Genomic DNA, 15,712 nt, shown 5'->3' with positions numbered 1-15,712 from the left:
GGCAGACATAATTCTAGCCTGGTACCCCATCTCTATGGACAGCAGAGTAGCCAAACTTCTGTTGGCCCTAAACTCCTGCTTCCTCTCCTGACAGGAATTAAAGCCTCCCTTGGAGAAGGGTGGGGAGACAATAGGCTAGAAATGTTTATTCTACCTCCCTTCAAGTCACATAATGACACCCTCAAGCTACTGAGACAGGCCTCAGTACATCCGTTTTGTCATCTTTATCAATATGATGAATATGAGGTGAAATTTCAAGGTTACTTTAACACACACTTTGCCTTATCATCAGTTATTTGGAACATTCTTTCATATGATTGTTTATAACTTCCATTTCCTCTTTTGAAAACAACCTATTCATATCCTCTGACCATGTATGCCTGGGAAATAACTCTTGTATATTTATATCAATTCCCTACATAGCTTGGATGTCATATCTTTTTCAAATATTTGTTGCAGAGCTTTTTCCCAATTAACTGCTTTTTTCTTTTAATTCTAGTCACAATCATTTTCTTCATGCAAAATCTTTTCAATATTATAATATCAAAATTGCCCATTTTATCTCTTATCATCACTTATATACCTTGTTTTAATTAAGTATTCTCCACCAGTCACAATTGTGAAAGTTATTTCCTTCAATTCGCTAATTGTTTAAATGATGTGACCTTTTATATGTAAGTCACAGCCATTTGAAGTTTATTGTGCTATACAATTTAAGATATTCATCTAAATTTTTTTTTTTGCCTTTTTTGGAGGGCAGTTGGGGTTAAGTAATTTGGCCAAGGTCACATGGCTAGCTTTTTTGTGTGGGTGTTTAGTGTCTGAGACTGGAACCGAACTCGGGTCCTCCTGATTCCAGGGCCGGCGCTTTACTCACTGTGCCACCTAGCCAACTCAGGTCCTCCTGACTCCGGAGCTGGCTCTTTACTCACTGCACCACCTAGCTGCCCCATATTCATCTAAATTTAAATTCTTCTTCACCAACAAGGAGACAGTTCCAAACCAATGGATTTTGGGACAAGAGTTTCAGATAGAAATAAAGCCCTATTATATACTGTATCAAAGTATTAAATGGAGCACTTTTTTGTAGTAGTAAAGAACTGGAAGGATGTGACACCACCAAATGAACATAAAAATGTAATCTAGTTATATGCTATGAAAAATTCAGAGAAACATAGGAAGATTTGTACGAACTGATATAAAGTGATCTAAGCAGGATTGGAAAAAATAAACACTACTCACTCCAATACCTACCTGTGACCTAATCAACATGAACGTCTCCTCCAGTGATGCAGATTGGAACCCCAGTAATGCCTGTCTATCTTGTCTGCCTCTTACGTATTTTGTCCCAAAAAGTTTACCGCAGGAGGAGCACCCAAAGAGCTAGGGACTCCGCCACGTTTTCCTGATTTTGGAAGAATGCCAGAATAGCACATAGGCTACTCAGCAAGGGTGGAGAATTTTTCTGTGAAATTTGGGTTTATTCCAAGGGCTGTGCTTGAGGACCTAGAGGACCACATGTGACCTCAAGGCTGCAGGCTCCCCATCCCCCTTTGGTTCTCTATCCCTTTCACCAATTGGCAGGCATGTTGTTTTTGGCCATACATCTTTTACTCTGATTTTTCTTTGTAATTCCTTATGTGTTATCTGTTTCAACCTGCTCATACCCATGGTGATCCTCTCTTTAAGTGCCTTCTGAGTAAGACATTTTTAATTCTTCAGAGACTGTAGTGCTCCATGACAAATGGACTACAGCTGGTCACTACATTGAACAGAATCAGTTTTGTTTTTCTTCACATGATTATGGACATTATGCAAGTTGTCATTAAACCCTGATGGCATACTGGCACTAAAAAGATGGGCCTTTGTTCAGAAAGAAGTCCACAGTTACTAAAGAACTTCTGTTATTTTCCCAAAGGCTGAGAATATCAACATTAACCACCAACAGATATGCCTACTTCTGTAACATTTTAATGAGACTATTGTAGACAGGAATGGAAGGATTCTTCAAAAAGATATTAGTTGGAAATTGACAATTTTCCACAATAAACCAATCCCATGATTACAATTTGCTGAAAAGGTAAGCAATACAAGATCCTTCTATTATCTGTCATTAGTGACTATTTTTTAAAACAGCTTTTAATTCAGTAGAGCAAATCACTACCCTTTAGTTCTCTACCAATAAGGCATGTGCCAAAAAAAAAAAAAATCAACAATTTTCAGGATTATTTGAAGGACGTAACAGACAACAGGACAAAATGAGTACAGACTAGAACAACATAAATTAACAGGTCACTACAAGGAATCTGAACTCTGGGTAACTGAAAAGCCAGGGATTGTCCAAGAAACTTATGATTAAACATATTCTTGCCTGTCAGCAAAATGGTGCATACATACATCACCAGCTAGGATCACTGTATCCTGTGCTTTTAATATTTTTTTTCTTTATTGGGAGGGTTCATTCTGCAGAGATGTGGAAATGGACTTTGATGTAAAAACAAAAGGCATTAATGATTTTTTTAAAGGAATATCAGAAAGTGGGGAAAAGGAGAGAGTTTTATATAGGGATAGATCTATTTGAAACTGAGCAAGGTCAATTCCCACATGACAAATAAAAATTTTTCTGGGTGGAAGGCTACCACTAATCAATGTTCACACAGTCCCCAAAAGTGCACAATGTGGTTATTCCAGGATTAAGTGCCCTCATTAGCTTTGTGAGGTGGTTCCACCCTGTCTTGGTAGAAACCAGGATCACTATGAGATGAAGACAACAAAGTTAGTTTTTTCAAAATCTTTCTTCTCATTTCTGCTGAAAAGAAATACTAGATAAGGGGTGGAAGAATTTGAAGATAAATCTCTTATTTTTTTTTTTTTTTTGCTTTTTGGAGGGCAGTTGGGGGTAAGTGACTTGCCCACGGTCACACGGCTAGTAAGTGTTAAGTGTCTGCAGCTGAATTTGAACTCAGGTCCTCCTGACACCAGGGCGGGTTTTCCATTCACTGCACCACCTCGCCACCCCAAGATAAATCTTTTATACTGGAAAAGTACCAGTCCAAAATTGTTTACCCCTGTTCAACTTGCCAAGTACCATAATTTCTTATCCTGTTGGCTTTAATTTGTCATCAACTAAAGTTTTCTTGGGATCAGCTTGGTGGCACACCAGATGGAGGGCCAGGTCTGGAGCCAGGAAGCCGCCTCTTCCTGAGTTCCAATTTGATCGCTGCCATTTACTAGCTGTGTGACCTGGGCAAGTCACTTAACCCTGTTTGCCTCGATGTTGTCATCTGTGAAGGAAATGGGAAACTCCTTGCGCATCTTTGCCAAGAAAGTCACAAACGGGGTCACAAAAGAGTCTGAAACGACTGAACAATAAAGCTTTGTTGTGGGGCCCAGGAGGCTCGGGGCTGGACCAAAGATTCATGGAGGTGGGAAATCCCTCACAGACGCACAATGGCAACAAAGTTGTCCTTTACAGTTTGGGAGAGCTGCCTGATTGATTTGTCCATAACCACACGGCTACTATGTGTCCAAGTCTTGAGCCCGCGCTGCTCAGCATCCAGGAAAAAAGATGTGCTGACTTGAGAGGTTTTTCTCAGGTTCTCTAAACAGTTTCTGGGATTCACACGCGCCAGTTTGTCTTTTCTTTTGCTAAAATTGACAGCCTGGTCTTTAGAGATGGCACCCAGCCCAGGAGAAGAGCGCCAGGGTGCGGGCCTGGAGTCCCGGCGTGCCCGACACTCATTAGTGTTCTTTATTTTTTTTCCCATTTTGGGAAGGCCAAGGGCGCGTGTGCGTGTGTGTGCGTGTGTGTGTGTGTGTGTGTGTGTCTGTGGGCGTGGGCGTCTGTGTCCGTGTGCACACGCCCAGACGTGCAGCGCCCGTCTACACCGTCCAGGACAGGAAGGCAGAAGCGGCCAAGGCCGGCCCACCCCTCGGAGCCCCTCTGGCCCCACCTCCGCAGGCTCCGGGACACAGGCCCTCGGCCACCTCCCGGATCGCCCGGGGGCAGGAGAGCCCAGCACGGGCCCAGCCTCCCGAGGGGCTGCCTCGCCCCCTCCAGCCCTGCTGTGGGTCCCCAGGACGGAGGAGTGGAGCCGGGCGCCCCAATGGCCAGCGCCGCGCTCGGAGCCGTCACGCAGCAGATTTGCAGCCTGGGCCCGCTGCAGCCGCCGGAGCCGGAGCGCGGCGCGCCCTTGGCCGAGGACGTGGCCGAGCTGCCGGTGCGCGATGCCTCGGGCAGAGAGATCCCGTTCGGGGCGCTCTTCCGGGAGCGCCGGGCCATCGTGGTGTTCGTGCGGGTGAGACGTGGCTGCGGAGCCGCTGCCTCCGCCGGCCCAGTCCTAAAGCTGCTTCTAACCCGCTTCAAGGAGGGGCTGCAGGCTCCGGGAATCCCGGACGGGCGGAGCGTTAGGGCCTTTGTCCCCTTTCCCGTGGCCAGGGCTCTTAACCTTGGTTCTCCCTTTGGCCGTGTGGTCCGCTGGCCCTTTCTCGTGTGTTCAGTGTTTTTAACACTTAGAAGCATTGATTACAAAGGAAACCAAGTGTCCTGAAATAGTTCTCAAAATAGCTTTTAAAACAATAAGTTCACGGCCCCACCCATCCTAGAGAAAGAAGCCAAGAGAAGGAAAACCCAGGTGTAGCTCCCCTCGCGCCCCTCCGCCAGTCGTCTTTCTTTGGCTTTTTGAGGGGGGAAAATGCAAAATAGCGGTCCGGCTCATCCGCCTCTGGCTTGGAAGGCGCTTCTCTGTCCTTTCTTCTGTGTCCACACACAACGACCGAGGTGGTGGATTCTTTTCAGTTTCACTATGAGTGGTGCCCCCAGAGCTAAACTTCTGAGTGTACTGAGTTTATGAAAACTGGTCCCCTTCAGGATGCTCATGTCGGGGTGAGTTCCTAACCTGCTTGTCTTGCTGCATTGATGTTTCAGCATTTCTTGTGTTACATCTGTAAAGAATATGTGGAAGACCTGGCCAAAATCCCCAAGAATTTCTTACAAGTAAGTTTCCTAAGTGCATGGGAAAGATTAGTCCATCGATGGGCTTTTATTAAGGGTGGAAAGCAGCAGGCTAGGTGCTGGCATTACAAATTATATCCTGTGCCTTCAAATAGTTTATATTCTGTCAGGAGAAAAGAAATGTGTGCATGTGTGTGTGTATGTGTGTGTATATATATATATATATACACACACACACATACACACAGAGAATAAATCCAAGGGTCGCTAACAACAGCTTAGGAATGATTAAGTCATAGAATCTCAGAGCTGAAATCTCAGAGCTCAGGGGTCTTGAAGTCCAGGCCACACCTGAACAAAGATGCTTTCTATGATATGCCCCAAAAGGGGCCATGTAGCCTTTGCTTTAATATCTCACGAGGGAAACCCACTGCCTCAAAAGGCAGCCTGTTCCATTTATTCTAATTTCTAGGAAGCTTTTCATTACATTAAGCCTTTATCTGCCTTTCTGCAAGGGCTGCCCATGACTAGCAGTTTTGTCCTCTGGGGCCAAACAAAATAACATATTCCACGTGCCAGCCCTTCAACTAACGTTGACAGGTATCATTTCCTTGTTAAGTCGTCTCCAGACTAAACATGCACAGTTTGTTTCAGTATCCTGGGATATAACATCTGACATTTATGTAGCACTTAAGGTATGGAAAGCACCCAACAAACCCTGTGAAGTAGGTATTCTTCCAAGTTTTATAGATGAAACCGAGGCTGAGAAGGGTTAAATGACTCCCCTGGTCACAAGAGCTAGTGTGTGTCTGAAAGGCAGAATTCAATTTCAGTTCTTGATTCCAGGTCCAACATTCTGTCTACTCTGTCACCTCGCTCTCTGGCATAACTAACTTATCCAGGTTTCTTTCTTAGCCACCATCTCTCTTATCTTAGATTTCAATTCACTTCACCATTTCTGTCTTATCCTTCCCAGTAGGAAGATAATTTCAGACCCCCTTTTCACAGGCTAAGGAGCTCGTTCTAGATTGTAGAAGGCTGGGGTCTGCAGGACTTCTAATGCGTCCTAGTCAGGACCTGAGGTACATGGTCTCAGTATAATGTGACAATAGAATGGCAGACAACACTGGACTGTGCATTATTGGCACCATTCAAAACCCAAGGACAGTAATAAATCACAGGCCCAGTAAGCAACAGCCATTGGGTAAATAAATACCATAGGAGTGAACCAGATGATGTCTCCACAGTCCACGCAAATAGACAGCAGTCAGATCTAGAGAAGTTGACAGAAACTCAGTAATAGATGCCACAAGTGAGGACAGAGAGACACCAGGCTCGAACATCCATCATTTTTACTGCTTTGTTGTAGTAACAACAATCCTTCTCTCAGGCCTACACTTGCATTCATTTTCACCTTCCCTAAGTTTCTCATCCACAGTGGCCACTTGCAGAAGTCTTTTTGCTTCAAAGATGTAGATGCGAATTTTATTTTCTGAATTTAGACCTCAGTACTTTATGTTCAGCAAAAGTACATTGGATACTTCTTCATTGATTGGATGTGTGAAACTAAAATGAATAGAGAATCTCTCATTAAGTAACTCTTCTGTCAGTTGCTTTCATTCTTCCCTCATCCACTTTTTATGCTTTTTTTTTTGGAGGGCAATTGGGGTTAAGTAACTTGCCCAAGGTCACACGGCTAGTTGTGTGTGTGTGTGTGTGTGTGTGTGTGTGTGTGTGTGTGTGTGAAGTGTCTGAGGCTGGATCCAAACTCAGGTCCTCCTGACTCCAGGGCTGGTGCTCTACTCACTACAACACCTAGCCACCCCCCATAGACTTTTTATGGTAATAAAACTCATTAATCATATAATTTAGGGAAATCTGACTTATTGAAGGAGCTGTCTAAATGTAATTTGTGTCTCTAAAATGCTTTTAAAATGTATTGATAGCTTCCTTTTGACAAGGCAACAAACACCTTCCTCCCCACGTATACACATAAATTATATGCCCCTAAATAGTTAAACTTTCTAATAACTGAGTGTTGTTTTTCTTTAAACAGCTGATATAACTTGACACCTTGCACTTTTCTAGTTATTTGACTTTGAACAGAAAGTATGTGTGATTTAACTCAGTTAATTTGGTACCATTATTGTCTGCTAAATCATACCTGAGTTCTTTTGCCTCTTGGTGACAACCTCTTTATTTGAATGACCTTCACTATGGCACCTTCATTCCAAGAAATACTAATTTCATTCTTCACCAACACTCTGTGGATCACCTATAAAATCCTATGGCCTAAATTCATTGTGGATTCTTCAGTCCCTCAGAGGCAGCCGGGCCTGGAGACAGGATGACCTGAACTTGCCTCCCACCTCAAGGACTTACTAGCTGTGTGACCCCTGGAAAAGTCACAACCCACAGTTTCCTCAACTTTGATAATGAAGATAATAAAAGCACCTGCCGCACAGGTTGGCTGTGAGGATCAAATGAGATAACATCTGCAGAGTGCCTAGTGTGGTTCCTGGCAATAAGAGGGGCTCCACCTTTCCTTCCCCCTCCTTCTGTGACCTGCTTACAGAGTAGGACTCCTGCTACCTGGGACACTTTGCAGCTTGCTAGCACTTGCATCATCTAGTTTATTCAAACACTTTGAATCTGGGAGGATAGGATCAGTCATTTAGTTCTGGAAGTGACCCCAGTGGCCGCATTTTCCAGATAAGGAACCTGAGGCACAGAGAAGTTAAGGGATTCTCTTAGGTCACACAGCTAAGTGCCAGAGGGAGTCAGACCTAGGTCTTCCTAACTCTAAATCCAAGATCTTCTTGTTTTCTACATTTGCAAACAATAACTACAGTTGCAAACAATAAAAGCTTTGCTCACCTTTGATTTTCTTTAAAGGTATGTTTGAAACCATCAAGCATGTTAAAAATAATATTTCCCCATATAGGGTTATACTTACCTTTTATCTTTGGGTACAAGTCATTTTCCTTTACTTTTTGGTATCATATTCCAGCCTAATCTTTAATCTCTCAATTTGTACTTGATACAGTATGATGCTGGATCTGGAGTCAAAGGTCCAGAGTTTAAAGTCCTCTGGGACTTGTCTACCTGTGTGACTATGGATAAGTAACTTATCCTCTTCAGGCCTCAGTTTCCTAATCTGTAAAATGAGGAGATTGGAGTAGATGACCTTGGGGGTTTCTTGTAGCTCCAAATTAATGGTGGAATCTGTGCCTTTTTGACTGTTTGTGAGATATTTACTGAAGCTCTGGAATTTGTCAAAATGCTTTTAAGGGAGAGTTACATTTAGGCTTCCTCTCTGTTAGTAACCAGTGAACCAGAGCTTTGCCTTCTAGCTCCAGTACTAAAAGGAATTTTCTTCATGATTTCTTACAATGTGATATGTACATGCACTCTGCTTCATCATGAGTTTCTTTTTTTTTTTTGGAAGCCAGTTATTAGGTTATTAATTAGGGCCATTCACTGAAGCAGTTGAAATGAGGGTCCTTGAATTTGAGAAAATTTATAATGAGGAGACTTGATTAGTTTCTTCTGCTAATTTTGGTTCTTTTATTTGGTGGCAAATACCTCTCCAAAAAAGGTGATTAAGTGACCCAAGTGCCCTAATTAAGGAGGGGAAAAAAGTCCATGTGCCATATTTAAATGTCAAAGATTTATTAAAGTATAATCTTCACATCTGGCTATAGGCTTAAGTAGGATACTTAAGGCCTCCATCTTCATCTGGCGTGGGGCAATGGTATGACAGTTGCCCGGTTCTGATAGTATGGTCTCCCAGCTTTCCTTTTTTGTGCAGTAAAAGTCCCGTCTCTCATGAGTGCTAGAAATGGCCCTTCCTTTTCTGGCATTCCAGGATAGTGATGGCTGGAACAAGATGCTATCTGTTACCACCACTTCAAGATCTAAATTTTTCTGTCTCTGAGCACAGTAATTAGTTGTGAGGGATGAAAGTGGAATGTTCCCTGATGTATTCAAAGTTAGCTGGAGCCATGGAGAGCATTCACTGCCTGCTGCTAGGGCGCCATCTGGGCCGAGATGGGCACTTTACCTGTGAAGTGATTATTCACGGGTAATAAACACTTATGGGATACATGCCAATTACCAGGCAGGTGTCAGGAAAAAGGGCTTTAAGTTCTCTGAAGTGAGGAATCTAAAGTCTCCTATGGTTTTTATTTTCTCTCAGATATGACATGTGAAATTCTCACTTAGGAGAGGATAAATAAATGTCCCTTACACAAAGATCCTAACAAGGTGATACAGGCCTTACTTATTAATAAAGCTACATGTAAATGTGTGTGCGCGGGTTTATTCTATAGCGAGTGGTTTAATTAATGTACAGTCCTTAGGATGAGGAAAGGTGGTATGGCAGTTACAGAGTTCTGGAGAGCAGCACTATATCCTCATACACACAAAAGGTCTACAGAGAGCAAAAATATGGAAAGCATTACGAAACTCTAAGTTCTGTAGGACTTGCCACAACTGCCTTACCAATCTGTGCCATTAGAATAAGTTGCTTTAATTTGTAGGGACCTTACATGTTCTTCCAATTTTGTGCTTTTTGCTTTTTAATATTTTTATTGAATCTTTGAATTTTGGCATTCCATCTCTTCCATTCTCTTTTTCAGGAGGTCCACTCCTTTATTCATTTTTTTAAAATCTCTCCTCAACCGTTTTCATTCTTTGTTTTTTTTCTTTAAAACCCTATTTTTATAAAAAATTAAAATAAGGCAAAAGACGGTCTAATGGAGGAAATAATATGTAAGCAACTGTGTATAAATATGATATAGGCAGGATAAATACTAATCAACAGAAATGTGAAATGCTTTACAAACCTTAAAGTACTATATTATTAAATATTAAATTATATTATTTAGTTAGTTACTGATAATTATTATTAATCTAGTTATTAATCAATAATCTCAATAAATATTAAGCTTTTTTTAAGCAATTGGGGTTAAGTAACTTGCTCAAGGTTACACGGCCAGGTGTTTCTGGGTGGGTGCTAAGTGTCAGAGCCCGGATTCAATCCCCAGGTCATCCCGACACTGGGGCCAGTGCTTTTACTTGCTGTGCTACCTGGCCACCCCAATATTAAGCTTTAAAAAAAAAATCCTGATTTAACTCTCTCTTCTTTTAATGCAGTTATCAAGCTTTAAAAAAACAAGTGAGGATTCCCCATTCTGTTTTCTGGCATTTTGCGCCACCACCATTAGGATTTCTCCTCTTCTAACTTTATGTCTTATTATTTCTTCATTCAGGAGACATTTTTTACTTCCTTATTTCTTCATCCTTTTTCTCCAGGATTTTCCTTGTAAGAAAAACATTTCCTTTTCCTTTTTTATTTTTTTGTTTACACTATTTCGTTCTGCTAACTATTTTGAGGTAATGAGGGATCCCAAGCTGGGCTTAGTCATGCCCTCTCACTTAGCCATCTTGCCAGAAATCACAATTTAGAATTAGCATAACTTTTTTTGTTATTGCCTATGCATTTTTGGAGTCTTTCATCCTAATGCTGTGGAATACTGTTATTAAAATAGAATAAAATTGAAGGATGAGGAGACAGATGTAAAATAAGTAGTTCCTAATGAATAAGATATTTGTTAAAGTGCTTTATAAGACAAGATTAATGACAAGCTATAATCTTATGTAGTTATGTCTTTTTTTTCTCTTTCAAAGGATGCTAATGTCACACTGATAGTTATTGGACAGTCTTCTTTCCAACATATTGAGGTATGTAGTTGGTGAATAAGAAAAATTGTATTTCTTGATCCAAACTTATGATTCTCTTGACATAGGGAGTTCCCAGTGTGCAGATTCCTTCCACTGGTGCTGAGCTGCAATTATCTATAATTTAGAGGTAAGGACTATGTGTCAGAGACAGGACTTGAATCCAGGTATTCCTAACTGTATCCCCTGTGCCATACTTCCTCTCCATTTAGGAAAAAGTAAGATTAAACCAATTTAATTTCAGACATTAGATTCTACATTATATAAATTTTTTGGCTACAAATAAAATTAAACCAGTGTTACCTTTTCTATATATATATTTTTTTCCTTTCTTTCTTTTTGCTTTTTGGAGGGGAGAAGGTAGGGCAATTGGGGTTAAGTGACTTGCCCAAGGTCACACGGCTAGTTTTTGTGTGAAGTGTCTGAGGCTGGATTTGAACTCAGGTCCTCCTGACTCCAGAGCCAGTGCTCTATTCACTGAGCCACCTAGCCACCCCTATATATTTTCTTTTGAATGACTCAGTTTTTCTCTTTCTTTCCTAGCCGTTCTGCAAGCTGACAGGGTATCCTCATGAAATCTATGTTGATACTGAGAGAAAAATTTATAGAAAACTTGGAATGAAGAAGGGTGAAGGAATTGCTACTTCAGGTAAGTATACTGCTGGGTCTTTCATTTTGCTGTAAGAAAAATTAATGTTTTCCTTTTGTGAATATATTTATTTGTGAATCTATAGCATGTATTATAGTGGAGAAAAAATAGTTAATATGAGTTGGGGGCCTTTAAAAATTTATTGATAGGGGCGGCTAGGTGGCGCAGTGAGTAAAGCGAGGGCCCTGGAGTTGGGAGGACCTGAGTTTGGTTCCGGCCTGAGACACTTAACACCCACACAAAAATACTAGCTGTGTAACTTTGGGCAAGTTACTTAACCCAACTGCCCTCCAAAAGGCAAAAAAAAAAATTATTGATATTTTAATTTTACATCCCCTTAATTTCCAAATTTATCCTTCCCGACTCTCCTACCTAGAGAGCCATGTTTTGCAAATAAATAGAAAAGAAAGAGGGAAAAAAGGTAATTTAGCAAAACTGACCAACGCATCAGTTGAGCGTGAAATGTGTGCAGTGTTCCATATCCATAGTCCACCACCTCTCTGAAGCAACAAAGGATGGGCTTTTCCTCGCCTTGCCTCCTGGGTCAAGCTTGGTCATTACAATTACACAATGTTCAGTGTGTTGTTTTTTTCATTTGTATTTTTGTGGTTATTGTGCAGATTTGTTTTCTTGGGTCTCTTTCCTCTCTATCAGTTCATATAAGTCTTCCCGCACTTCTTTAAATTGTTCATATGTTCATTGCTGTAAGATCCCATTATATGCATGTAACAGATTTATTTGGCCATTTCCCAGTCAGATCAGTGGGCATCTTCTTTATTTCCAGGTCTCTGCTGCTGCTATGAATGCTGTGGTGTGCAGTTTGACCTTATTTTCTGTCTCTGACATCTTTGGGGTACATACTTAGAGATGGAATCTCTGAAACAAAGAAAATGGACACTTTAGTCTTCTTTTAAAGGGAAATTCCAAATTGTTTTCCAGAATGGTTGAACTATTTCACAGTTCCATCACAAGTGGATTCCCTCTGCCTCTCTTCCAGTAGCACCTTCAGTTTTGATAATAAGAGCTAACATTTACGTGTAATTCTTACAATGTACCAAGCAGGCCAGTAGCTTGCTCAGTGGATAGAGTGCTGGGCCTGGAGACAAAAAGACTCATCTTTATGACGCTCACTCACTAACTGTGTGACCCTAGGCAAGTCACTTAACCCTGTTTGCCTTAGTTCCTCAACTATGAAATGAGCTAGTGAAGGAAATGGCAAGCTCCTCCAGTATCTTTGCCAATAAAACCCTAAATAAAGTAATGAAGAGTTGGACATGACTGAACAACATCAATAAATGTGCCAAGCACTTTACAATTATTATTTCATTAGCACCTAACAATCCTGAGAAGTATGTGTTTTTATTATCCTTGTTTTACAGATGAGGAAACTGAGGTTAAACGATTTGCCTACGGTCACATAAGTAGTAAGTGTCTGAGGTCGGATTTGAATGCAGGTCTTCATGACTCCAGGCCCCACCCTAAGCACCTAACTGCCCCACATCTTCAATATTAACCACCCCATCTTTTGTCATTGCTAATTTGCTGGGTGCCAGGTGAAACCTAAAAGTTATTTTGATTTTCATTCCTCTTACTATTAGTAATTTAAAGAATCTTTAATGTTTCTAATAGTTTGTAATTTTTTATTTGTTCAATTCAATTTCTTTTTTTTTTTTTTGCTTGTTTGGAGGGCAGTTGGGTTAAGTGACTTGCCCAAAATCACATGCCTAGTAATTGTGTCAAGTATCTGAGGTCATATTTGAACTCAGGTCCTCCTGATGCCAGGGCTGGTGCTCTATTCGCTGCACCACCTAGCCGCCCCAATTCAATTTCTTTTCAATGAACAAAAATGTGTTTTCTCTTGCTTTCACCTCTCCATTAAAAAAAAACAAAAACAAAAACAAAAACAAAGCCTTTGTGACAAACGTGCAAAGTCAAGCAAAATAAATGCTCACCTTGGTCAAGTCCCAAATAAATTTGAGAATTGGTTTTCCATATCATTTAACCACTTTTCCCTGGGAAAATGGCTCTTGGTCTTCTGGGTTTTTTTTTATTAAATTCCATGTAGATATGTCATGGATGTCACACCATAAACATACTTCGGAGAGAGTTTAGAATCAGGAAGGCTTGGATTAACATCATGCTTCAGACCCTGCATCTGTGTAACACTGGGCAAGTCATTTAACCTCCTTTAGTCTCAGTTTACTCATTTGTAAAATGGGGGGAAGTTCCCTTCTATCTCAAATCAACTATCTTATGATTCTGCCTTTATTTTTTTTGGAGGGGGGAAGGCAAGGCAATTGGGGTTAAGTGACTTGCCCAAGGTCACATGGCTAGTTAAGAGTCAAGTGTCTGAGGCCAGATTTGAACTCAAGTCCTTCTAACTTCAAGGCTGGTGCTCTATTCACTACGCCATCTAGCTGCCCCTATCTTATGATTCTTATTAGAGATATATGATTCAGGGATTTTTCCCAGTCAACCACATCCCATCTTGTCTTAGTTGAATTGTGTGCATCCAAAAATTTCATATAATCTAAACTGCCAAATTTGGATTTTTTTGGTCAAATATAATTTTTGTGAGTACTTTTATTCTTTGTTTAGATTAGAATTTTCCCATTAGCCATAGTTGTGAGCACCCTGAAAATTTTATAATCTTCTAATTTTTTTAATGGTGTGATCTTTTATATTCAGACAGTCTCTCTACTTTTAGCCTATGCTGGTATACAGTAAAAGTTTTTAGTCTAAACCTCATTTCTGCCAGCTTTTCCCCTGCAAAGTTCTTATCAAATAGGGAGTCATTCCCCCAAGTAATGTATGTTCTCCGATTTATTGAAAACTGACTAGTTTGGTTCATTCACTGGTTTATGACTTCTTCCTTATCTAGTCTCTTTCACTGATCTAATTTTCTATTATTAATCAATACAAACTAGTTTTGATGATTGCTTCTGTATCACATAAAATTATATTTTTTTCATTATTTGCTTTGAGAAACTAGAACTTTTGCTGATCAGATTAATTTTGTTATTTCATCTAGCATCATAAAGAATCCCCTTGTTAGTTTGATTAATCTGGCACAAAATCGATAAATTAATTTAAATTTAGTGTAGTTATTTTTATTATATTGGTGTGATCGATAATGAACAATTCCAGATAATTTGAAGCAATCCTTCCAATTATTTAAGTCATTCCTTATTTCTTCAGTGTTTTATAATTGTATTTAAATAAGTCTTTCTTGAGTGTACCTTAGATTGACTCCCAGATATTTTATGTATTATGCAGTTATTTTTCATGAAACTTCTCTATTATTTCCTCTATTCAGAGGCTCTTAAAATTGTCATTTTATGAGGGATAATAATTTCTTATTTTAAGATAGATCTTAATTCCCCCAAAAAGTAGTTATTATGTAGGGGGGTTGGGAGACAGAAGAGAGAGGTAGGTGTGAGTGGAGGAGCGTCATGAATCATGACCATGACATTTTGAGAGCATCATTCCTGTGCTCTTTGAAAATCTTAACAGACTCTGCATTCATAGAACTCTGTGTAAGTAGGGTAATAGGATCATATACAGAAATGAAAGGGGCTTCAGAGGCCCTCTAATCCATCTCCTTCATTTAACAGATGAATTAATTAGGTGTGAACTGTTTAGTTTGGCTTAGTTTATGCTTAAACTAAGAGTGATTCCTACAGTAAATAGGTAAAGGTTGAAACATAACAAATATACTCCATGGTCCAAGGTGCCCCTTTTCATAAGAGGTTCTAGCTTTGTGCTCACACAGACTGATTCAGCTCGGCGGAGAGTCAGATTTTTCTGTGTCTGGCTCTACACTCATCCTGGACTAGAACTTCAAGGAAATTTCTAAAACAGTGCTTAAGTATAGTCCATGTCCAGGGTCTACCCAAGATTTGGGTAATGGCGTATCTTATAGAAAAATCAGTTAAGGCACAATCTGGAGATGTAGCCTAGGGCAGCTGTTTACATCCTTTGTCACAGAAAATATTTAAGATGCAAAGGATTGAACAGCACACTTGGAAAAAACTCCAACGTAACACATTTCAAATGCTATTCAATTCTATTTACCTCGGACACATTTCAAATGCTATTCAATTCTATTTACCTCGGAAGTTTTAATGGCAACTTTATAGGCCGGCTGAGGGAGATTTCACTTTCACCTCAGACCTTCACTATCTGAGGCACTCACGAGGTCCAGATAGATCTTTGACTCTGGGATGATCGTGGTGATGCCCATGTTCTCCTCTGAAAAGTTCTTCATCCTCTGGTTGACTGGTGGCCTAATTTCAAATTCAGTAATTCTCAACCTGTGAGGTAGATAACTAGCAAGGTGGAAAAATGGTCCATTTCTCAGAATTCTG

The 15,712-nt window shown here is 40.4% G+C and overlaps 1 protein-coding gene across 1 annotated transcript in view; it reads left to right on the top strand.

The window, feature by feature from the left end:
• The first annotated feature begins 3,848 nt into the window (after nucleotides 1-3,848).
• The window catches only part of CDC14B (cell division cycle 14B), a 144,553-nt gene continuing 132,689 nt past the window's right edge, over nucleotides 3,849-15,712 (top strand). The window contains exons 1-4 of the mRNA XM_069088039.1: nucleotides 3,849-4,298; nucleotides 4,928-4,996; nucleotides 10,646-10,699; nucleotides 11,240-11,345. Coding sequence (XP_068944140.1) covers nucleotides 4,107-4,298; nucleotides 4,928-4,996; nucleotides 10,646-10,699; nucleotides 11,240-11,345 — 421 coding nt within the window. The 5' untranslated portion in view covers nucleotides 3,849-4,106. The remainder of the gene's footprint in view (nucleotides 4,299-4,927; nucleotides 4,997-10,645; nucleotides 10,700-11,239; nucleotides 11,346-15,712) is intronic.

The sequence above is a fragment of the Petaurus breviceps genome, unplaced genomic scaffold, assembly GCF_028583685.1.
Source record: "Petaurus breviceps papuanus isolate PSGF00001 unplaced genomic scaffold, PetGlider_PUasm1.0 183, whole genome shotgun sequence".
In the NCBI taxonomy this organism is placed as follows: Eukaryota; Metazoa; Chordata; class Mammalia; order Diprotodontia; family Petauridae; genus Petaurus; species Petaurus breviceps.
Note: the sequence above shows the minus strand (reverse complement) of the source record. Positions and strands in the feature narration are given on the sequence as shown.